The sequence below is a fragment of the Protopterus annectens genome, chromosome 5.part0 (genome assembly GCF_019279795.1).
Source record: "Protopterus annectens isolate FY-2018-M chromosome 5.part0, PAN1.0, whole genome shotgun sequence".
Lineage (NCBI taxonomy): Eukaryota > Metazoa > Chordata > Ceratodontiformes > Protopteridae > Protopterus > Protopterus annectens.
Genome location: NC_056735.1, coordinates 253477204 through 253502741, shown reverse-complemented (window position 1 = coordinate 253502741; position 25538 = coordinate 253477204). Strand labels below are relative to the sequence as shown.

Below are 25538 nucleotides of genomic sequence, written 5' to 3'. Positions count from 1 at the left end.
TTTACATTTCTACAATATTTACAGAATTTATAGTATTTTCAGTATTTTACATAAATTTCATAAACTTTAACATTTTTCATTCCATCCCTCATCATTTTCTCTAAAACTATCATTTTATTTCAGCTAACACTTCTTTCCTGTTTTTATTATATAGTAGTTCACCACATCTTTTCCACAACAATAACTAACCACCAATATCCTATCTCATCTGTTAAATTCACATTTTTCCCATTTCCTACGCAATGTTATCTGTTAAACACATTTTGATTTTCCCCAAAACCATTTTTTTACAATCCGATAAAAATGCTTTTTCTTTGTTGTAGTCTTTACATTTTCTCTCCTCCATTGTTTTGTATTTCGTATTACTTTTTACAGGCAACTTATCCAATGTGCCTTTTTAACCTAATCCTCATCTTTCCATGAATGTATTACACTTCATTATGTTATAGGTTGATCTTTACAATAAAGAACAGGTGAATTTCTGAGGGCCGTGGCCAAATTTCCTCAAGTCATAATGAATGCCATCTTGAGTCTTCCTTGCATATACCTAGTGGGATTAAGTCAGCCAACAAAACATAAATGCATTTCAAAATATATATGGTTTATAGCTAGAAAATACTGGAGTTTTGAGATTCTTATTAATATGATTTTTTTTCTATCCACAGGGCAGTTATGCTGGGAATGCTGCTGGGTTTCGCATGGCATCTCTTCTTCGGCTGGCTGACACAAAAGCCAACAAGCCAGGGATGACACTGATGCACTTTGTTGCCATGGTAATTTGAACTTTTGAGCATGGGATTACTGCCTGCCACAAACTGTACAATTAATTTAATGATCATTTGTTTTGTCAGAGCTAAAATAGGGTGAATTTCCCCTGAACTGTTTTGAGCCTGATATTAGCATTAAAGCAGTAAGTGCAATATGTTTGTCATACTGATCACTACTGCAGTAGCCTTAAATACAAGTTGTATCCTGCATAGGATATAATAGCTGGCAGTCTTCCAAAACTTCATGACACCTTCCACACTCTCAGTCAGTTCAAGCTGAGCTAACTAAAAAGACCGGTTTACGTACCAGGCCCTTTAGATCTTTCCTGCCGCTGAAGAATATCCTTCCTGTGAGGCTTTCGCAGATCAGTGGTCTGCTTGTGTGGTGCCTTTTGCTGGGCAGTTAAGTTCCCCTTGGGGAAAAGACTTGCAGTTTAAAAAATTGTTTACTGAACACTTTCCTATTCCGTAGTTATCTTAAAGGTAGGAATTTGTTGTACTTGACTGTCATGAGACTTTATTGTACTTTAAAAACAAGAGCGCTTTTTTTTTTCTTCCTGTCAGTTTAAAAATTGTTTAATTGAAAACTAGTTCTATTGAATTGTTTATTTTATGTTTTTGGTCTGGCAAAATTCTTTAAAGTGCTTTTTAATGTGTTATGTGAAAAAAGTTTTACTGGCTTTTGCTGCTTGTTTTCTGCAGGAAAGAGGCACCATTCTTGACTTGACCTTGGAACAAACTGTAGGTCCCACAATCTTCCCTTCAGTAACAAAAAGCAAATGGCCTTTGCCACAGCAGCAGGCTAGCAGTTTGCCTTGGCCATAGGTGGATGATTCTGCTCTGGCCATTTGTTGCAACTCAAAAAGGGCAAACCACTGTGCCAGTCGGTTTTCTGTAGTGCTTCTCTCGTTTTGTGATTTGTTGTAACTCAGACCACTCATCTTTATCCCCAGCCCCTCTGGTGTAGTACCAAAAGCAACTATAGACCCACGAGTTAACTTTGTACACTGCGACTGTTGGGATCCCCTCAGTGGGTAAGAGAGACCCTCTTGGCAGACCTGGGAGAGGGAACAGGAAGGCTTCCCTGTTTTGTCAGAATGTTGTGCCCATCCGCAGAGAAACTGCTGCCCCCCTTAATACCGTAGGTCCTACTTTTTCCTGTCAGGAAGAAATAGAAAGCTAAACGTACATCTATTCCTCCTCAAAATTCCTTAAACAGGAATAGTTTACATGGTTTGGCTCAGGGTTTAATTCAGTGTCTGATGTCTGTCAGTTTTCATTCTATCCTCAACTGCTGGGTTTGGATCCAAATTTGGCGTTACTAAAACTCATAACGAAAAAGCTATCAAGCTTCTCTCTTACCCATAATGCACCAACCCCTAACATACCCCAGAGCTTGTTTGCTGCTTTTCGTGAAAAGGCATGGTCAGCCTTACCTTTCGAGTTTTTGTTATATAAAAACAAAAAAAAAGCAGATAAGTGTTTTTTTTTCCCTACAAAAATCTTAAATTTCTCTTGTTCATTATTCCCTTACTTTGTACATTACTGTAGCTCTATTTTACCAATGTTGGTAGTTTTTTTGCCCTTTTTCTCTGTTCTTACATGCTTAACAATTATCATTGCTGGTTTTATCTATTTAAAAAAAGCTCTTATCTTGTACTTGTTTTATTAATGGTGGTATGGCTGAGAAGGGTCCTTCCGGCTTTACAAAATGACTGAAATATGGACACAAATTGCCTTTTTCAGGCAGTCATACACTTTGTATCGATTGCTTAGGTCCACAGTTCTGTTTGCCATAACTTTAATCCCAGAGTGCTTGTGGATAGTAAAAATAAGCTTATTCTTAAAGGATTGTTGGCATCATCTTTTGGTGAAGCTATCAATGGGGCTCAATTACTCAGTCTAAGGAGTCAAAATTTCAGTGTCCATTACCTTCCACACCTCCATCTTCGGAGCCTTCTGGGAAGAGATCAAAACCAGATTCGAGAAGATCTCAAACCTCTCCTTTGGATCCAGAGAGAGATTAATGGATCCTACGTCCTCTGATCCGGCTAAAGATCCTTTGGATATGACTGTTTCAGGTCCTATTCTGCCAAGAATCCGGTATTCTGCCTCTTTTCATCCTACGCCTTCCAGGATCCATTCACCTTTATGGAAAGGTGCTATTCAGTCACCTTCCCTGACTTCATATAGCTCATCCAGGAGTTTGAGGAAGATGTGGATAGAATGATGAGGAAGTTTCTGTCAGAGCAAATCCATGTGGGTGTTTTACAAACTCCTAACACTTCATCAGGTGGCCTGTCTATTGACCACACCACCACCTTGTACTCTTCTGTTCCCTTTGGTTGCTTCTGAGTTCCTGGATTTCAGCCAGCTCTGTCTGGCTTGGATCTGAAGATGACCTTATTTTTTGATCCAAGGCTAACTTTGAGTGCCCAGGCTCCGACATCTTTTGATCCAAAGGAGATTCTAAGCTGGTTCCTTGTCAGATCTGAGGAGCTGGAGTCGACTCTGAAGTTTTTGGAGCTGTCTCTGCGCCTTGGTGCTTCAGCACTGGATAGCTTGGCTTCAATTCCCTCCTTGACGATTGCTTTCGGGGTGGGAGGAGACAGCAGTGCAGAAGGCTACCTTCTCTGTGCCGATGTCTTCTTTCTCCAGAGGATCAGTCTTCGAGGTTGTAAAGAAAGTATTTTCTGCTCCCAACAGGGACTGGCAGATCCAACCCACTAAAATATTCAATCCAGCTCCCTGATGTCTCCACGCTTGGAGTCTCATCATTCGACTCCACAGGGACAGCCAGCCTGAGACCCCCGAGACCACTCCGTAGGGTTTCAGTCTCTTCTGACGCCTCCCCAGAGCACCCCACCGAGGAAGTCCCTAGGAAGGGAAAGTGCAAGAGGAGGCACCTGGACAATACTGATTTTGACTAGGTGAAGGGTCTCCATAATCACCACCAGAAGGTGTTTCATTTGGAGAAATCCTTGAGATCCTGAAACAGAGAGGTAGTTCGACCCCCAAAAACCCTTCAGAGGAGTCAATATTTCTGGAGGCCTTTGGAGCTGGCCTATCTTACCTCCTGGATTACTCCACCTGCTGACAAGTTCATTGATTTTGGTCTCTCGGTGGGCATGGAAGGAGCCTGACTCAGGTACACCAAATACCTACGAGGCCAGATAAGATTCTAGCTCCACCTGTGGGAAAGGAATTTTGGAGTAAGGGAGTGCAGATGGATGTCAGCTATTTGGCACATTTTACTAGGCTGCAAAGGGGCTTGATCAAAGAACTTTCAAAATCACTTTCAGGGATCATTTCTGCTGAGGCTGAACTGTTTGTGGCCTCCAATTGGCTACCCTCCAATATATTTCAAATTCGTCTATGAGGCTTATGTCGCATGCAGCAGAAGGTGGCTCAAGGACCAAGGGGGGGTTTCAGGCATATCCATTAGGAGTCATACCTGGATACACTTGTGATTTTGTGGAGCCCCTCAAATCCTCATTCATCAGTGCTCCCTTTAACAGCAGTTTTGTTTGGTCCCAAAGTGAAGGACACATTATCCACGTGTGATAAGGATGGAAATACCCTCTCTGCATTGGGAGTATGTTTTTCTAACTCCTCAAAGATCCTTTTCTAGGAATCAGAGGTGCTCTAAAGATGTGGTTGAAGAAGTCCCAGAGTCCTTTCCAGGACACACATGGAGAAAGTTCCCTTATTAGGGCTAGAGGGGTGAACTCTAATGGACAATGATGCCTCTGTGGCTGAGACCCGAAAAAACAGGGATCCAGAGATTTTCTCTGACAGACATTACCAGCACTCCTGAAGGGGAGGCCTGATTTGTCCCCCTCTGGAGAAAATCAGGGGTCGACTATCCTTGCACCAGAGAGCCTGGCTAAACATAAAAGATACTTTGGTGCAGAGGATTATTTCCAGAGGTTATACAATTCCCTTTTCCCTTCCACCTCCAACTATATGCAAAATTCCTGATCCACCCAGTCAAAGAAAAGCAGCAGCACCAAAAATACAAAAGCTGCTTGAAAAAGAGTCATCCACAAGGTCCTGCCAGACCAGATGGAATCTGGAACTTAAGATTCTTAGTGCCAAAAAAAAAAAAACGGGAGTTGAGACCAGTTTTGCATCTTAGCAACTCAGTTCGATATACAGAGTTTCAGGTGGTCATGGGGTCAGTCCATTCTCCCCTTCCTGGGCAAGGACAAATGGATGTGCTTTGTAGACCTTCAGGATTTCTGCCATCACATAAAGATGAATGGGCAATCCAGAAGGTATTTATACTTCTGTCTCTGAGACAGTCACTACCAGTTCGGAGCACTGCCCTTTGGTATCACCACAGCCCCCAGGGTTTTTACCGAATACATGACAGTGGTGATAGCTCACTTAAGACTGCAAGGATTCCACGCGTTTCCCTGGCCTGACCAGGCATCTGCTAATCAGGGCAGGGAATCGGGTTCTGCAGATTTGTTTTCATCTGGGTTAACCATAAATTACAGGTCTTACTTGCAACCAACTCAAATTTTGGAATTCATAGGAGCAGTTTTCAACACATCAGTGACAGCTTCTCTTTCTGTCTCAAGTACAGATTATAAGATTCCAAATCAAAAGAATAATTTGCAGTGTCAGTTTTTTAGCCTGTTGATCCTTCCGGCCTTGGGGTCAATGTCAGCTGCCATAATCTTAGTTCCTCTAGCAAGGTTTCATATGAGAATTTTTCAAATGATGCTAGCAACACAAGGGTCCATTCTTTTAAAGCACATTTTTACACAAATAAGGATCTCTGTGGCATGCAGTAGTTACCTGTGATGGTGGATTAATTCGGATCAAGTTCTGCAAGGCTGTTTCATTCTCCCTCAGCCCACGGCCATAGTGACCATGGATGCTTCCCTGATTGGGTGGGGTGGCACTTTCTGGCGAGAACAGTCCACGGCACTTGGTCCCATGAAGAGGCCAGCGTACATATCAATGTCCTGGAGATGAGCAGTACTTTTAGCATTGCAGGCCTTCCAAGATGCTATCCCTTCAGGGGCAATTGCAATTCAAACGGATACATCAACAAACAGAGACCAGATTATGCACACTTTGTGTCGAGAAGTATTCAGAGCATGGCATTCCGTGATCTCATCCAACTGCTATCTCATAGCAATGCACATTCTGGGGAAATCCAGTGTGATAACAGACAAATTTGAGCAGGTCATTCTTCTACCTCTGAGTGGTCTCTCAACTGGAAAGTGACAGATTTCTGCCAAAGGGGCCAGTTCATACATTCATAGGTAGGTACTAGGCTATTTGCCCTAGTGCCTATATAGGCCTAGCCAATATATAGCCTATATAAGCCTAGCTTTCGCCACCCAAGAAAATTATTTTCCTGTCTTGCTGAGATCTTTGCTTCTCCCCTAAACAACAAATGTCGCGGCTTTGCCCTAATCCCTCTTCAAGGGGCCATCACCAAGGGATGGTCTGCTTCACGATTGGCTTCCTGGTCTGCTTTATGCTTTCCCACCAATTCCTCTGATTCTGAAATTCCTGCAAAAAGCCACCAGGTTGAAGAGCAAAGTTATCCTCATTGCACCTTACTGGCCTCCTCTGATTTGGTTCCTTTTCCTGTGGCTTCTTCTTTGCCAATATTGGATACTGGATCAGATTCCGGATCTCCTGTCACATATGGTTCATTTGGATATCTCAAACCTCAAGATAATGTGGTTTCTCCAGTTCCATTAATAGCCAGACAACCAATGTGCTCTTCAGCTGTTCGTCGCATACTTTTATCTTCCCATAAGCCTTCAGCAAGAAAGCTTTATACAAGTAGATGCAAAACGTTTGTTTGCTGGGCACAAAACATTGACCCTTTTCAGCTCCGATACATAACATACATGGCTTTGATCTTTAATGAGTGAGCTCCTCTACCGTTAAGGCTGAATTTGGCAGCAATATCTAATTCTCATATTAAATTTGTAAATTTTTCTGTGGCCTCTTTTAATCTTTGTAAAGCATCCTTGAGAGGTAGTCTCCATATTGAGACTACCATATAACAACCCTACTCCATCATAGGATTTGAATTTGGTACTGCAAGCCTTTAATTCATTCCCCCTTTGAGCCATCAGCGAAATGTGACCTTAAATTCCTGACTTGGAATACTGTCTTTCTAATGGTCATTACCTCAGCTAGAAGAATTTCAGAACTCCAAACCTGGTAATCGAAACCTCCCTACTTGATTTTTTCATAATGATAGTTACATTATGAACCAATGTGTCTTGCTTTCCCAAGTTGGTGGTAGAATCCAATATCAATCAGTCGATTAGTTTGCCAGTATTCTTTCCTAAATTTACAAACAAAGGTGAATATATCTTGCATTTTATTGGCTATTTAGACAATTCTGCTTTTATTTACATAAGACAAAAGAAATCAGAAAGACGGACCAGTTTCTTTTGCAGATTTGAAATTGGGAAAACCCAGTGGCAAAAATAACTCTAGCCAGATGGCAGACAGGTTGTATTTCTTTTATCTGTAACAAATTTGGGTCTAACCTCACTAAAACTTGTAAGAGCCCATTCAACTAGGTCCGTGGCAACTTCAAGATTTCTATCCAGAGCTTCCATGGACAAACATATGTGCAGTTGCAACCTGGGCAAATCCTTGTACCTTTATCACTCATTACAAACTGGATCTGGTCTCAAGGGGTTAAGTAGCTTTTGGCTCAGTTGTGCTTAGAAATATGCTTTCTTAGAGTCCACCCAGGGTTCTAGGTAGCTGGGGGCTCTGTCCCAACAGTTGAGGATAGAATGAAAACTGACAACATCAGATAAAGAAGTTATGTACTCACCATAATGTTTCATCTGTGTTGTCCATTTTCAGTCTTCCTCAACTTCCCACCCACCAACCACCATCGCTTATTTCAACATTGTAAGAGGACACCGCTGTCCTTTATGACTGAGTTCCAGATATCGTTCCCTCTGTACGACAACATTTTTATGTATCTTTATATATGCATATTGGTAGATACCTCTTCAGGTAAAGTCAGCAAACAAGATCTGGGGTATGTTGGATGTTAGTGCATTATGGGTAAGGGAGAAGCTAGAGAGCTTTTTGGTTACTACAAGCTTTAGTAACGGCCGAGTCGGATCCGAGGTTCAGTTCTGAACCCAGCAGGTGAATGAAACTGTTCAACACAGATGGAATGTTATGGTGAAGTACATAAGTTTTTTATTGATCCTTCTTAAGTTTATGGTAAAAGGATACTTGTTTTCTGAACAGATTCAAGATACTTATTTTCTGAAGAGATTCAAGATTCTGAACAAAAAAATGAAGGGGCAGATGCGGGGTTTTTAACTCAGATTATTGATTCAGGCTCAGAGTACAGCTCAGTTTCTGGATCTCCTTGTGGGAGTTTAATTTCCACAATGTGCCAGTGTTTTTCAGTGGGAGAACACTGAGGTTCCTCAATCTCAGAAAATGTGAGCTGTTAAAGAATTTACAGGACCTTCACCCATTCCTCCATCTCTGTCCATTTTGGAGGATGTTACAGCCAGCTACCCCTAAAAAGGCAGACAAGGATGGTAAAGTTCCTCTGTCTTTTAAGTTTGTATGCACTGTTCCTAAATCTGACTCGAAGCTATAGCTGCATTTAATCCTACTGCTGCTAAACATTAATTCCAATCCTAATCTTTCTGACAAGGAGGGTGGGGTGTATGCTCCTTCAATTTTGATTTTTCATAATTCTGAATTGTCAGGCATAATTATGTTCAGACTAATTGTGAAAATATGAGGACGGTTTGTAATTTCTTCTTGTGAGGAAAAATCTGATTAAAATAATTTAGTTACATATTTTATAAATCACTACTTGTTTACAGTGTGTGTAATATGACTCATTTGGTACTGATTGAGGTCTCTGGCCCCCCTGATGCTACTTTTTGCCAGACTACATTCTCAGAACCTCCCATATAATAAGAATGGGATTTTAAATTCTCATTTGGATAGATTGTTTTGGAACCCCCTGCTGCAGAGGTGATCAAAAAATGTGATGAAAGGATGAGCTGAAACAAGATTTTTCAGCTGTCCTTTTCCAAAATTTCTAAGCGATTCTTTAACCTCTCATCCAATTTTGGCAAATAAAATGTCTCAAAATGCAGGTAAACAGATGTTTAAAAAGAAATGGCAAGGGGATTCAAAAAGAATTTGTGAACCTCCCAAACCTAAGGAGAGTCCAAGTCAGAATGAATATTTTGGGGACCTTGCCCCCCCCCCCCACACACACACACAAGCCTGACAGCCTCATTTCCCTTCCACAAAGTCTGAATCTCCATTTTTCTCTTTGGCAACACATGGTTTCAGACATATGGGTTCTGAAGATCATTCATTAAGAGTGCAAATAGTGGGAGGAAACTCCTCCTTTCCAGGGAGTTAATCACTCATCCACCATTCCAGACTCTGATTTCCACCTGTCCTTCATCACATTCTGTTCCAGGGTGTTAATCACTCATCCACCATTCCAGACTCTGATTTCCACCTGTCCTTCATCACATTCTGTTCCAGGGTGTAATACAGCCAGTTCCTCTTTCCCAGGTGGGAATAAGTTTTTATTGAAAGATTTTTGTAGTTCTAAAGAAAGACCTTGCTTGGAGACCAGTTCTGGATCTTTCTTTTCTAAACCTGTTTGTGATGGTGCCCAATTTCAAAATGTCACTTCACAACTTGTTACCTCTTCTTCCTCTTTCAAGTTTCCTGGTATCATTAGACTTAAAAAAATGCTTATCGTGACATACCTATTCATCCAGACTTCATGAGTTTTGTGTGTCTGGATCACATTATCAGATGTCCTGATACTGATCACTGCTGAAGTATTTTTCACCTAAGGGATCTCTTGCCAAGAATAGCCCAACATCTGGACAGTATACCAAAACCTTTAGGTGTTAGGCTCTGTACATCACACAATATGCTTCCCAGGCAAGACGTAGGGCATAAAGTTGACATACAGATGCAAACACTCAGAACAACATTGCCACCAGTCCTAACACTATTATTGTCTATTGGTCTGAACACCTGTCTGCTGTGCTGGTTACCAAACCTTTTTTTCCCCAGATAAGTGCCCCATTGGGTTTTTTCTCTCCTTTTTTATTTGATATTATGTTTGTCATAAAGTCTGTCTTGAGCAGTTTTTTGATTTTTTTGGGGGGGGGGGGTTGGCCTTTTCCACGATCATAGTGTTCTTTCTTTCAGGTGCCTTGTGCCCAAGACTTTGCTCATATACCTTTAGAGCCAACATCTTAAGCTGTTAGCTCAGGGTGCTGTGGCTGAATCCTCCCATGCAAAGGGTCCATTCATCTGCCAAGAAGGCCCAAAAAGTTGTGCCTGATCCGGCTGCTGTCCATTCTCCCCCAAATGTGTCTCTAGAAGCTAGTGAAAGCCTTGGACTGCTCAGTGCTTGCTTAGGATTCCTCTGCAGCAACGCTGTCTGAGGTCAGCATGGATCTGAATTCTTGCATGTCTTCTGAGGCTTTTCCAATGTCTGTACCGTACCTGATGGGGAAACCTCTGCTGATATCCGAGGGACTGAGAGTGATTCCTCAGGTTTTAGTGAGGGAGAAAATTCCTCCCACCACTATAGAGTTATGTTAAGGGTCTGAGTTTACGAAGGTTTTTCGAGCAGATGCCCCTCAGAAAAAGACACAGAAGCCTATTCCCCTTGTTGTAAAGAATCCCCAGCATGAATGGCAGGATTTCACTCGGGGGTTTCTTTAATGCTTTGGCTTTAAAACCTCCTCAATGAGTCACTGTTCCTGTTCTCCTCTGGTCTTCCACTTCTGTTAAGAGGCCTAGGGAATTGGACTCCAGATGAGGATTTGGACTCTTGGGGGGGAGGGGGATCTTTAGCCTAGTCTTCCCAAATTCCCCCACTCCAGACTGTAGTTGAGAAAGAGGATTCCTTAATTCCAGACCCCCCTTAGAAGAATTGTTCTTTGGGATACTGTTGCCTGCATGATGGACGGTTTTAAGTGGGATTGTTCCCAGGTCTCTGGTATTCAAAAAAGGTAGGTACTATGAGCTGCTACAGATGCAGTCTGCCTAAACAGTCTGCTGTTCCTCCTGTTTCCCCCCCCTCCCTTTTGGATACTTCTTACAGCTTCTCTAGCCCCTGACTATCAGCCTTCTGTACCAGAGTAGCCTGGTAGGTTCTACAATATGCCTGAGGATTGCAAATTTCTTTGAATGCCCTTCTGCTGACCCTTCAATAGTGTCATTTTCTTCTGACGATCCCTGCAAGTTGTTGCTCTCAACCAAACTACTTCCTTCTGTCAAGTATATTAGGGCCATGGAAAGGTCAGGCAAGAAGGTTTTACACTGCCACCTTGTCCTTTAAGGACCATGAACTACAAGACCCATATGTTTTGGTCCTCCTTTCCCAGTTTTCTAAGGTTGTTTTTGACCTCCCTGATTCTTAGGGGACAGCTTCTGTCATTTCCTTGTTAGTCTGCACTTTTCAAGTTGCTTGCCATTCAGTCAAATGCAGCTGTGATGTAGCTAATGCCTCTTCCAGGGCTGCTGCCTTCGGTGCAGTCATGAGGTAGTATTCTTGGCTATGTCTTCAGGCTTTGCATAATGACATCAAGGCCAAACTGTTGGATGCTGCTGTGGATAACAAAAGTTTTTTTCGGACTGCAGCTGCTGACGTAATTTCTCCTAGTTTAAGGGTAAGGCCTTGCAGGATATGAAACATGTATTTGTTTCTCCTAATTCCCAAGTCTGCCATTGTTCATAGGCAGACCTCCCCCTCCTAAGGGTAAGAGAGATTCTAGGCATGTGCCTCCTGCTAAGTCTACTCGCTGCTTTTTCTCAGAAATCTTTTTACTATAAGCCTGTTTGTATTTAAAGTTTGGCCTTCTCTTCCCCTTGGTCAGGTCCCCTTGTATCCCCTCCTTTTCCTGTCTCTCCCAGATTGGTATCCAGTCACCTCAAATTCTTGAGTTCTGTCCATTATCCGCCAATGATATTTCATGATTTGGAGGTCCCTTTCTAGGCATTATATAGCCTCTTTGGTAACAGCTTCCTCATTTCCCGGAGGTTCTGTAATCTCTTCTGGATAAGCGCACTATTCAGCCCATCCTTCCCACACAGGAGGGGAAGGGAGTTTACTCCAGGATGTTTTGGTTCCCTGGAAGAAGGACACATGGAGACCAATTCTGAATCTTTCCCTGCTCAACACCTTTCTCGAGATCCCTTGTTTTCGATTGTTATCCCCTCCAACATTGTTTCCTCTTCTACTGCCTCAAACCTTTCTGGTGTGTCTGGATCTCAAGGATGCATACTTTCACATTCCCATTCATCCTGTTTTCAGGAAATTTTTGTTTCTGTTTTCTTCCTTGCATTTTTAATTCTCTTTCTACTGCCCCAAGGGTATTCACCAAATGCATTGCTCCTGTCACTGCTTTTTGCAGGTTTTGAGGTATGCAGATTTTGCCTGTCTCGTCCTTCCAGTAGTCTGCTACAGGATCTCCAGTTTATCACTTCTCTTTTAAACAGTCTGGAGTTCACCATAAAGCTCCAGAAATCTGTTCTGATGCCTTCCTAGGATCATATTTTCCTTGGATGCAGGCTTCAGACTATTCCCATGCTGGCATCTCTTCCTGCCCTCTAGGCTCGTCTGGTGACCTTTTCCCAGTCTCCTCTTCCTCTGCCATGGCCAGGGAATTTGTCAGGTTCGTGAGATTTATGCCTTCCACCGTTCCCATGCTCCCTCTCGCCAGGCTCCATATGAGGAAACTGAAATAGCTGTGGCTTCAACATTGCTACACCTTTGAATTCCCAGTTTCATTTCTGCCATGTCTCAAGTTAGACCTTCATTGGTGGATTCATCAACTCTTTCAATCAAGGACTTCCTTTTCAGGCTCCATTTCCCATTCAAGCACTTTTCACAGGTGCCTCTTCTGGCCCAGTAAAGGTCCAAACTCTCTGACAGTCCCCTCACAGATCAGACCATATCAACACGAGATGAGGTTTCTAATTCTGGTTCTGCAAGCTTTTCATTCCCTCTTTCGTGTTGGGCCCCTGTATGTTTTTACAGGAAATACCACAGTGATGCGGTATGTCAACAAGCAGGGGAGGCACAAGGCCTTGTCTTTGCAGACTAGCTCTTCAGTTCTTGGGATCTAGCTGTCCAGTAACAAGCGACTCTTCAGGTGGTTCATAACTCTGAATTTCTTACAGCAAGAAATCTGGACAAAGCCATAAGTAATAGGGAAACAAAGGACCAAAGTAGGGACAATTTCTCAATATTGCTCATACAAACTTGGAAAGTAGATAGAATAACAGGTTTTGCATTAGTATGCATTTTCTGAAGGCTGTGAAGTCAAACTCAAATGCATGTCATTATTTGCCGGCTTAAATCTTCAGTGTAACAGCTGCATTCAAATTGCTGGAACCTGTGTTCTGAGAGACTGCCTTACATATCTGCAATTATACAAAGCGGAGTATATATTTTTTGGTTATAGTTTAATTGTTGCTTAGATCTGTGTTGAAACTGTTGTCTCACTGTTCTGAGAGACTGATAGGCAAATATACAGAGCTGAGAATATTTTTTTGGTTTTAAAGTTCGTACTGTTAGTTTTTGCTTAGATCTCTGTTGAAACTGTTTTGTCCCACCCACCCTCCGTATTTTGGTTTGTAGTTTAAATTTGGTGGCTTTTGCAGTTGCCCTCCCCACTGTAGATTTGATCTGGGACAACTCCCCCCGTCCTATTTACCACATTCTATCTAATAAACTTTCTGCACTTGCTTTTAGTCCTTTTTAATTTAATTGCATTTTTTAAACTGTGTTTGGTCTAATATTGCTGCGTACTCAAGTGTGCTAGCTTGCACTGCATGTGAATTGTTTTTTTACTACTGTTTTTGCTATTTTTCTGTAACAAAAAAAAAAAAACTGTAAGCCTGTTTCCTACCTTTCCTGTAACTAGTGTTCCAGATACAGATTTGCTGTATCCAGGACTGTATGTAAGCTTCTGAGTCCCCCAAGCCTTTGTGTTGGAGGGAAGCCTTCTAGCTTATCAGTGGGAGTGGTAAGCACTAGGTAACCTGTCTACCACATAAGTAGTGGTTCTGGCCCAGAATTTGTAGTTATTGGCCGTTTGGGCAATCTCTTCCATCTCTCTCAACTTTCTGATTTGAAAGCCTGTATTTGCACTTGTTTCTGTCCTGTAACTCATCTAGTGCAGATACAGATTCCTAGTTTTAGCACTTAAATTTGCTTGTTCATGCTCAGCACTTGTTCAGAACTTGTAAGCACTAAATAAGCTACTAATTACTATAGCACTCTGTCTTCCTCATTACCTAGAGGAAAACCGTTTCTGTACTTACTTTTCTCACTTGCTTAGAGAAAAACAGCTATTGTACTCACTTTCCTCACTTATCTAGAGGAAAAACCCTGCAACTCTTTTTTTTTTTTGCGCGGTCTTGCGCACAGAGCAGCTTCGGGCAGTTGGGGTATACTATTCCCGGCCCCACAAAGTCTACACTGTAAATTTTCCCTTAGAACTAAGCAAGCCTCAACTCAAGTGCTTCAGATCAGCTGCTGTTATTGCAGCACTTGAAAAACAGAAATCAGCACTTGTCCTAATCTCCTAGACAGCACTATTCTCCAAATTTCCTAGACAGCACTTTTATAATATAGCATAAGGCCCCCGATCGTCCACAGGACTTAAGTTCAATTTATTCTTCAAAGCATGTCCAGAGGTCAGCTTCAGGTGTACTCTCCAATTCATCTGGTGGAATTGGGCATCATGAGGCAATCTCACAACTGCCTCATGTATACAGACAACCCTCTCCTCTTACCTCTAGACACAAACACTTGAGAGATGCAAATACACAGCCAGACTGGAGGCTAAGCGCTCTCAACCCATGACTGTAACAGACAGTCAAGAGGATAAGGGACACACTTGCATCACACCACCTGTCACACATGAATCTACAAAACAAGCACCGGCAAAACATACGCATAAATACGCAAAAACATTCTGAGGCGCTAGGTACCAATCTGAAAAAGAAACAGTGCCCTCCAAAGCAGACAAGCAAGCAACCTGCACCCCCAAACACAAGCCAGAAAACACAATTCACCTCACCAGTGTGCCTCACAACAGCCCTTAAGGCAAAACACCATACCTAACACGCTAGTAATAGGAGACTCTACAGTAAGGCACACGGATGTTCCACTCACCAGGCTGAACAAGGTAAGGCTGCCTGTCGGGTGCTCGGATCCACCACAGAACACAAGCACTTGGGTCACTCCAGAACAAGTACTAGTATGACACTGTCATTGTACATGTTGTTGTGAATGATCTAAGATGTACCTCCCTGGACTACATGAAGAGAGACATTGAGGAGCTCTCTGATCATGTAGCCCAAGCTGATATGACCCTGACCTTGAGTAGCATACTACCTTCACCTAGAATGATACCATAATACAAAGACAAAATGACGATTTCAACAATTGGCTAAGCTTCTGGTGTCATTCTAAGGGGATCCAGTGTCTGTCTGCCTGGGATGACATGATAGACAAGCCTCGCTGTTTTGCCAGAGATGGGCTGCACCTGTCACACCTAGGTTTTCGAATACTGGCCAAGGCTCTTGCCGTCCCCATAGTGCCTTTTTAGGCAAGGCCCAAAGGACAAACCAACCACCGTAACCAGCACAGGTAACCAAAAACTAGGGCTACTCATCGCCAGAAGTCTCAACCTCAAAATGCACACACTCGAGGCTCTCCTCAGCATGGAGAAAATCAGTGTTTGTGCAGTGACGGAAACCTGGTTCAAGGCTCAAGAGAGCACCCCAGCACTGCCAGGTTACAATTCGTATCATACCTTCCGGCCTCAGTTACTGGATTGCAGTACAAAGGGCGGAGGTGTATCCATATTTATCAAGGATACCCATATCTCCAGGTTAGTAGCGCAGCATGATGCCCCAGAGATCATCCATGCGCAACTATCAGCAGGCAAAACCACATTTCAAGTCGTAGCCGGTTATAGATCGCCCACCATGTCCCAAGATGCTCACTCTGCATTCCTTGAGACATTGGAAAATATAAAGGTCCTACCCAACACCATAATCTTGGGTGATTTCAACTACCCTGGTATAGACTGGGTGAACTACCAATGTTCCAACTCCTATGCTCAGCGATTCATAGAATTTATAAATTCAAATGCCCTTGAACAACTAGTATGTTCCCCCACTAGAGGGGGCAACGTATTGGATTTAATCATCACAAATATGGGCGCCCACTGTACCACACCCGTTATCACTCCCTCCTTTGCAAGATAACCCTGGCCATCCTCACCTCTCCACCTCCCCCAGTCAAAAAAACCATAGTCAAAAACCTTTCCAAAGCAAACTTCAAACTACTTGCATCCGAAGTGGAAAGCTTCATTATTCCCTTGCAGAAGGATAATGATATCCAGGATGCGGAATCCTACACCAAGGCACTCTATATGCATCTTGAGGATTGCATGGACCGTGCTATCCCAAATAAAACCAAGACTCCTTCCTCAAGCAAGAAGAAACCAGTCTGGTGGGCCCTGGCCATAAGCAAGCTTTACAAAAAAAGGAGGAGACTTGTACAAAAAAAGGCCAAATCTCAAGTAGAAAAATCATCCCTGATAAGCATTAGTAAGAAATTGAGGGCCCTCATCAAGTCAACTAAAGCTAATTTTGAAAAGAAAGTTGCCAAGGATAGCCATAAGGCCTTCTATGGCTATGTCAAAGACCTAAATGGCAACGCTCAGGTCTGTTCTGAGCTAGTACAAAATGGAACAAAATACATTGACCCTTCTGATATTGCCAACATCTTGGCTGACAGGTTGTGCAAATCCCCCCTCCACCACCACCTACACAGGGCCTATTACCATTCCAAGGCATTGTGCAAGTCCAATTATTAATGATACGTTGGTTAACAAGGCTCTATCTAAAGCTAAAAACACTGCCTCCATGGGACCAGATGGTGTCCCAGGCTGTGTCATACGCAAGCTCCAAAAAGAATTAACCCCGCATCTTAATACCCTGTTCAGTCTCAGCCTCTCCACAGGATATGTGCCCAGAGAATGGCGCACGGCAATGGTTGTCCCGCTACACAAGGGTGGGGCCACAACTGACCCTGGGAACTACCGACCAATAAGCCTGACCAGTCTGATCTGTAAGGCTATGGAGCGAATCATTATGGAACTCATAAATGGAGAGATTGGGCACCTCCAGTCGCTGGACCCCACACAGTTCGGCTTCGTCAAGGGCAGATCATGCCTCCTGAACCTGGTGGATTTCTTTGAGACAGTTACTCAGGCTATAGATAAGGGAAAGGAGGTACACACTGCTTTCCTTGACCTTGCTAAAGCATTTGACACCATTCCACATTCGGGTATTATTGATAAGCTCACCAGCCTGGGCATAAACCCTTACGTCACAAGATGGATCGTAAACTGGCTCTCACACAGATCCCATAAAGTAAGAGTAGCGGGATCTATGTCTGAATCCAGACCAGTAATGAGTGGTGTGCCTCAGGGCTCTGTCCTGGGGCCCCTCCTGTTTGGTATATACTTCTCAGAAGTACAGGCAAGCACGGAAGGGCTGTGGCTGACTAAGTTTGCGGACGACTGCAAACTGGGTGCTATAATAGAGTCTCCGGCTGACATGGAGATCCTCCAGAAGGGCCTAAATGAGACTGATGCATGGTGTCAAAGCTATGGTCTCAAGCTAAATGCAAAAAAATACGTAGTAATCCCCTTTGGAAAAAAGAGTACCCGCATACTACAACATAGGAAGTAATCCCCTGAAATCTGAAGAAGAAATAAGGGATCTAGGGACCCAAGTAGATAGCCAGCTTTCCTTTGATAACCATGTTGCCAAAGTGGTTAGAAAATCCTTCTATGTGACCCATCTGATCATGAAAGGGTTTGCATCAAGATCTAAGGATGCAATGGTGCCCCTCTACTCTTCCCTCATCAGACCCATTATTGAGTACAATGCACCAATTGGAATGTACTGGCTAGACATCTCCAGCAGCTGGAGAGACCACAGAGGTACATAACCAAGAGAATTACTGGCCTCAAACAGTTGCCCTATGCAGCACGATTGAAAAAGCTAAGACTGTTCTCTGTTGCATACCGCTTTCTCAGAGGCGATCTCAGTCTAACGTACAGAGCCATGTCCAACCCAGAATTATTGAACATGCTCCATCTTAGCAAAACCAAATCTACTTGAGCTACACGCTCTAGGGATATAAACCTCAACACAACAATGAATAGAACATGCTAGAGGGATAGATTCCCTTCGCAGAGACTTACCTTACTATGGAACAGGGTCCTGATCTACATAAGACAGAGCCCCTCACTGTCCCTCTTCAAGAGGAACCTTGATGAGTGGATGGGTAACAAAGTTCACACCGGGGATCACACCAACAGCACTACTAGATAGGGGCCAAGGGTACTAGCTGCTAGTACAAGGGTCTAGGGAACTACTAAAGGGGCGGTGAATACCGCACAACATGGCTGGGCTAATATATGCCTTCGGGCAGATAGCTCAGTACCAACCTATGAACCTATTTGCTAGAAAACCACAATTTTATGAAAGTTGGATCAAAAATAGGAAACAATCTGGACATTCTGCAGTAATCTGTGCAGTTGAGAGGTATGCGTGGTGTACATTACATCAGAGCACATTCTCATGGCGGATTCTTTGAGCAGGTCCAAAACACAAACTTACAAGTGGATGCTTCACAGAGATGTGTTCCTGGACATTGTCCATCGGTGGGGTATTCCTCACATCTTTTCGCCTCCCCTCTAAAAACAGACAACTTTCTCTATTCTGTTAGTCCCAAGTCCTTTAACTTAGAAAGTGGATGCCCTTCTTTTCCTTGGAAGGGTATGCTTCTGTATGCTGCCCCCCCCTTTCCATTTCCACGATTTCTACACAAGATCAGACAGGAGACTCCTAAAATCTTGCTGGTGACTTCCTTTTGGCCCAGACAGCATAGGTTTCCCCCTTTTTTCTCACTGGGCCAGTGGCAGTCATCACAAGTTACCTCACCAGGTGGATCTTCTCTCAAGACCAGCGATCTCTTCAGCTGATACTGTGGGTGATAGGGTTTTGATCCCTTTAGGCACCTCTTTTCTGAGGACATACCTCTGGTTCTGCAGGAGGCCAGGAAACCCACTACCAGAAAATCATATACGTCCAAATGGAAAAGGTTTTCTGATAGGAGATCCCGATGGCAAGAGGTGCTCCAATCAGTGGATGTCCTCCTTTTTTTTTTTTTTTTTTTTTTGTGTGCACGCGTGTGATCTGATCCATATTGGGTTGGTATAATCTTCAGTTAAAGCTCACCTGTAAGCAGTTTCTGCCTGGCTGCCCTTGAATCCTCATCTGGCCTCTAGGTTTGAGGTTAAGCAATTACTTAAAAGCATCTGTCATAGGCCTCTCAGGAAGCCTGTTCCACCTTCTTGGACCCTCAATTTTGTATCTGAAAAACTGACTCGAGCTCCTTTTGGGCCTGCTTTTTCAGCTTCCTTACAACATTATACATTGAAGACTGTTTTTCTTTGGGCTGATCAGCTAAGAGGATCTGAACTTCAGGTTCTTAAGGCTTTTGCTCCTTTTTTAGTTTTTCATCGAGGCAGGGTGTCTCTTCACATTAATCCTTCTTTCATGCCCACGGTGGTCAGTGAGTTGTCCTTTAATCAGTCTATTCATTTTCCTTTCTTTTTTCCATCTCTGCAGTCTGCCAAGCACATTAAATATAAAAGAGGCTTGCACTGATCAAGGCAGTCAACTCCATGAATCATCTTTGGTCTCTGGAATGACTTCAGGTTGTTAGACAACACCTCCGTCATCTTGCACATCGACATCATCAGCCCCCTTTTTCTCATTTTTTCTACATGGGGTCGATGTATAGTGTTAACTGTCACCAACTCTTTCAATTCAGTGCCACATTCCTGCCTTCTTCAACACTCATGCCTGACTGTCGCAGATCTTCTTTCACACAATCCATCTACCTCTTTGCTGGACATCCTTGCTTCCTCTTATCTTCTTCCTCTCTCCCCCAAATCTTCCTCACCAGATTGTCTTCTGCTTTTCTGCACATGTCCAAACTACCGTAATATGTTCTCTTTGATCTTTTCTGCAATTGGAGCTACTTTGGCTTCTGCTCTTATGTAGTCATTTCTCCGTCTGTCCCGCAGTGTGCATTCTACCACCCTTCTCAGGCACTTCATTTCCATCATCTCTAGCTTCTTCAGCTGTTCTGCCTTTACTGCCCAGTTTTCTGTACCATACAATGGTACTGGTCACACCACTGTCTTGTACACCTTACTTTTCAGCTTCTTTGGCATTCTTCTGTCCTAGACTACACCTGACACTCTATGCATGTTGACTGCAGCCCCTCTAATTCTAGCTTTGACCTATTCATTCAGACTTCCCTTCTCAGCCACCCCTCCCAGATATTTGAAGCTATTTACCTGTTCCACTATCTTCTCTTCTATCTGTATTCTCAGCTGCTTATAATTTCCCCGGTTTGGTGGCATTACTGCTGTCTTATTTGTGCCTTCAGTTTTGCATTGCATTTTCCTATCCTTTGCTGAAATTATAGCCGAGTCTGCCTGTAATGCCACATCGTTTGCATGCAGCAACTTTGTTGATCTATTCCCTCTGACCCGTTTCCTACTGTAGTCTATCACCGGTATGAACAGCAGTGGGCTCAGAGCTGAACCCTGGTGTACACCCACTCCCACTGGGAACACCTATGCGAGGCCGAAAAGTGTTGGTACTTGACTTATTGGGTCCAAGTACATAGCCTGCACTAATTCTATTACTTCAAACCACTGCAGTACTGCCCAGATCAGCTTTCTTGGCACCTTGTCATATGCTTCTTCCAAGTCTAGGAATGCCCATTTGGACTCTCTCCTCATCTCTAGCTTCTTCTCAATATCTGTCTCACTGCAAATATCTGGTCAGTTGTGCTGCATCCTGATCTGAATCCGAACTGCTCATCTCCCATCTTACATTCTACTACTCTGCATATCCGTTTATCAATCACCCTCTCCAGAACTTTCATGCAGTGTGATAGGAGTTTGATGCCTCTGTACTGCCCACAGGTGTGGCTGTCCCCTTTGTTCTTGTACACTGGCACGAGTATGCTTATTCTGCAGTCATCTGGGATACGCCTCTCTCTCCACACTGCTATTAGTACCCTCAGGAGCCATTTCTCCCCTATCTCACCCAGCATCTTTATCATATCTGCTGCGACCTAATCTGAGTCTGCTGTTTTCCTTGACTTCATCTTCCTTTGTGCTGTTCTTACTTCTTCTAAGGTGGGCTCCTCCTCTTCTCTCATCGTAGGCTGTTTCTGGGGCAGTACAGCTCCTGTGGGGTTTTCTTCATTCAGAAGCTGTTGGAAATGCTCCTTCCATCTGCCTTTGATGTCCTGTGGACTGGTGAGCAGGTTGCTGCTGGCATCCCTTATGAAGGGTGTCTGACTATCTTCTTTATCTTTCTGTCTTTGCCTTGCAACCTTGTATAGTTTCTTTGTGCCATTTACTGAGTCACTTTCCAGAAGTTGGTACAGTGCCTCCGATGCCCTATTCTTTCCTATTGCAACTTTCTTATCTTCTTTGTTAGCCAACCAGTAGTCCTTCCTAGCCTGGTCAGTCTTTTCTCTCTCCCACTTCCTGCACTCCTTTCTTTTGATGACTTCCTGGACTTCTGCATTCCACCACCAGCTTTCATTATGTACCTTATTTCCGTACCTGGCTCGGCCACATATCTTTTCTGTAATCCTAACACATGCTGTTTTTAGGCACTGCCATTCTTGTTCAACTCCACCTATTTCCTCCTCTTTTTGGGGTGCTAGTGCCCTGAGTAATTCCATGAACTGTTTGACTTTCTCTCCAGTCAACTTCCAGGTGTTCAGCTTGGTCTCTGTTGACCTTAGAGCCTTCTATGACCACTGCTTGCAGCCAACTGTGGCAACTAGTGGTTTATGCTATGCGTCAACTGTTTCATTGGGGATGACTTTGCAATCATGGATTCTACCCCAGTGCCTTACTAGGAGAAAGTCGTCCTGAGTTGCATGGTGGCTACTCTTGTATGTGATCTTGTGACACTCTCTCTGAACCATGTGTTGGCTACTATTAAGCCATTTGCCAGACAGAAGTCTAGAATGGCTTCTCCTCCTTTATTCCTGTTGCCCCACGCATGTGGACCCAGGCAGTCCTCGTATTCTGTTCGCTCTGAGCTGATATGTGCATTCAAGTCACCCATTATCAACACCGGTTCATGTTGTCCTGCTTTATCTAGTAGGTCCTACGACTGTTTGAATGTACTCTTCTTCACTATCACAACCCTGCTGTGGGGCATAGGCTGACATTATGAATACTGCCCTATCATTACACTGCAGTCTGATTGCCATGAGTCTGTCATTAAGTCCGATATCCTTCACTGTCTTCTGAAGCTTCTCTCTTACCACAATTCCTGCACCATTTCTAGCCTGTTCTCCTCCTGAGTTGGAGTCTGGGTTCCAAGCGATGTGGCTTTGCTGCACTGCCCTTCCATCTTGTCTGTTGGATACATAGGATATCCAGCTGCCTCCGTGTCGTCATGTCATCCACTTAACAAGCTGCATCCGGTCAGTGAACCTACATCTAGGGTAGCAATTCTCAGTTCATGTTTGGCGGGTTGATTGGTCTTACGGCCAGCTTTCACTCAACATAGCTATCCCAGGCTGGGCAACTAGACACCGGACAACCAGTAGCTTATTGACCCAGGGCTGCTGGGCTTTATGGCGGACAACACTGGCCAATAGGGGCACATATATACCCCTCCCACTGTTAGCAAGGGTCCCTGGCATAGGTCAGAGTAGGTTGTGTCCTCAACCCACTTATTGATAACTACCCATGCCCATTTTGGTGACAGCATGACCGAATCATCTAGAGCCATATTTTACACTGTCGAGTAGCTAGACCTGCCACGGCACGGTCTGTGATCCATGTTGTCTTATCTTGATACTGTGCACCACAGTAGATGCCCAAAGCAGTTACTGTACAACTCTTCCCCCTGTAGGGCACCATGTAGAGTCTGTGCTGCTGCCCAGAGCTCCATTCATTTGCGAGTCTGAGATGGAAACCCACTGCATGTTTTTCGGAATTGGGAAAAACCCCATGGAGACGCAGGGAGAACATGCAAACTCCAAACAGGCATTGGTCGGGGGGTCATGATCGAACCTTGTGCATGGGAGGTGAAGACCCTTAACCATTATGCCAGCTGGTCTCTAGTCATCTTGCACATCAACAAGCAAGTGGGAACCAGCTCATACCACCTTTGCAGATGGCCATCTTAACTCGGGATATAGCTACACTGCACAATGTCACTCTGCAGGCATCCTACATTCTGTCAGAACAAATTTGTATGGCAGGCAAGTTGAGCAGGACAAGAGCAGAACTTCATGAATGCAAACTAGATAAAGGGTCTGCCAAGATTTGATCCATCTGTGAGGAGTTGTTCAAGTAGATTTGCCACCTCTCTGAACAATCATCTGGCAAGATTCTGCTTCAGGACTCCATGTAAGAATGCCTAGAAGACAGATGCATTTTCCTTTCCTTGGAAAATAATGTTCCTGCACATTTTTCCACTGATATCGGGGGGGGTACCTCTGAAGATTTAGAAGGAATTCCCCAAGATCATTGTGGTGATTCCCTTCTGGCCCACGCAACCTAGTTCTTTTATTTTGGAAATGACTATCTGCTATTACCACAAGCTTCGTCACAGGCTGTGGATCTGCTCACACAAGAACAGTGGTGTTTGACCTACCTGACCCTAATCAGCTTCAGTTGACTGCCTGGATAATATGGTCCTAATTCCCTTTAGCACCTGTTTACTGAGAACATGCAGCAGGTAATAACAGAGGCAGAAAAGCCTGCTACTAGGCCATATATTAGTAAGTAGAAAAGGTTTTCTAGGTGCCAGTAACATAACCAGCTCCCGTTCAGGGCTAGTATTTCCTCTGGTACTATTTGACTCTGTTTCTAGCTTATGGCCTATTCTACTCCTCTATCAAGGGTAATTTTATAGGCCATTTCAGCATGTCTGCCCATGGGATCCACCTCTTCCAATACATTTCATGTCAAACAGTTTTGAAAGGGGTTTTGTTTGAGACCTCCAAGAAAACTGGTAACTTTCCTAACACAAAGTTAAGATCTTAAAGAGGAGCTAAGACTTTATCAATTTGAAGTAGCACATGATTGTTTTCCATGTTGAGAACCTAGTCTGTTTTCCATGCTGCTCAGATTCCTCTGACTTCTGCAAGAAGGGTATCTGATTTACAAGCTTTTATTGAGTCAAACCTATCTCATCGTCTGAGACAGTGTTTCTTTAATCATTCTTTTATGCCTGAAGTGTTATCAGAGTTTACCTTACCAAACAATCAATCTCCCTGTTTTCTTTCCTGAACCAAAAATGAGGGGGAGAGGATACTCCATTCTTTGGATGTCCATGGACATCTCTGATACTGTGTTGACAGAACAGATCTTTGGATCAGTCAATTTCTTGCAAAGGTAAGAAAGGACACTTTGTCAAAGCCGACTTTCCAAATGTTAGTTCAAGGCTATTAATCTTTATGCTCACCAGAACAAAACTATTCCAGGCAGAGTCTAGGCCCTTGCCTTCATCTGTCGGTTTTTGGGAAGGGTTGGCATTTAGACATATTTCAGAATCTGTAAAGAACTATAAGCTTGAATCCTTCTGTAGGTGTCTCAGGCTTTGGTAGGGCCATTCTCCAGGGGCTTATGGACTCTTCTCCTTCCACCTCCTAAGTGTAGTAAGCTAGCCATATTAGCTAAGGCTGTGGCAGCAGTGATCAGTATGATTACCTTAGTTCAGTTGTGTAAGAAAACTTACTAAAATGTCTGAATGATCACTGCTACAGTAGCTTCTCCCTCCTCCATCATCCTCATTTTCTGGTCTGTTTATGCCAAAATGAGGACATTTATTTTTTGCTATTCTTACCATTGCCCCCTCCCACACTGTTGGCATGAAAGCTCTGTAGGACTTGGCTGTTAAACCTGTCTTTTTAGTCAGCTCAGTTCACTTGAGCTGACTGGCAGTTTTGGCATGTAGAAGTTGCCTTGAAACTTAGGCAGCTGGCTAGCTGTTAAATCCTATGCAGGATATAACACATTTAGCTAGGGCTACTGAAACTGTGATTATTTGAACATCTATTATGGTACGTTTACATATACAACTGTATTTTCTGCTGCAACTGAATAGTTCAAATTTTGTGAGGCAGTATGAAACAGGGAGCAAGAGAACTCATGTTAGAGCACTGGGAGAGTAGTGGTAAAAACTCTAACATTGGAGCATGATTTAGTTAAATGCCAGCTCTTCCTTGATCTTTTGTGCAACATGATTTTTTAATGAAAATGCTTAAAAAATTTTTAACAAGGCACAATAAATTTGTTATATAAAGCAATGTAGCAACTGCCTCATGTACACCGACAACCCTCTCCTCTTACCTCCCAATACTCAAACTTGCGAGAGATGCACTTGTATATCCATACTGGAAGCCACGCACTCTCCAGCCAAGACCAGAATAGCTGGTCAAGAGGAGAATGTCAACACTTGCTCCACACCATGTGGAACATAAAGCCCTCCAGAACACACACCAGCACTGCCTTCACATAAAAACGCAAACCACACACCCACTTTCGTGGAGCCTCTCACTAAAACTCTACCCAAACAGCAGAGACC

General features: G+C 43.4%; 1 protein-coding gene across 1 annotated transcript in view; it reads left to right on the top strand.

Moving 5' to 3' along the window:
- Positions 1-671: 671 nt before the first annotated feature.
- Positions 672-25538, top strand: part of LOC122802559 — a 133372-nt gene continuing 108505 nt past the window's right edge. Inside the window, exon 1 of the mRNA XM_044072221.1 lies at positions 672-773. Within this exon, the coding sequence (XP_043928156.1) occupies positions 699-773 (75 nt within the window). The 5' untranslated portion in view covers positions 672-698. The remainder of the gene's footprint in view (positions 774-25538) is intronic.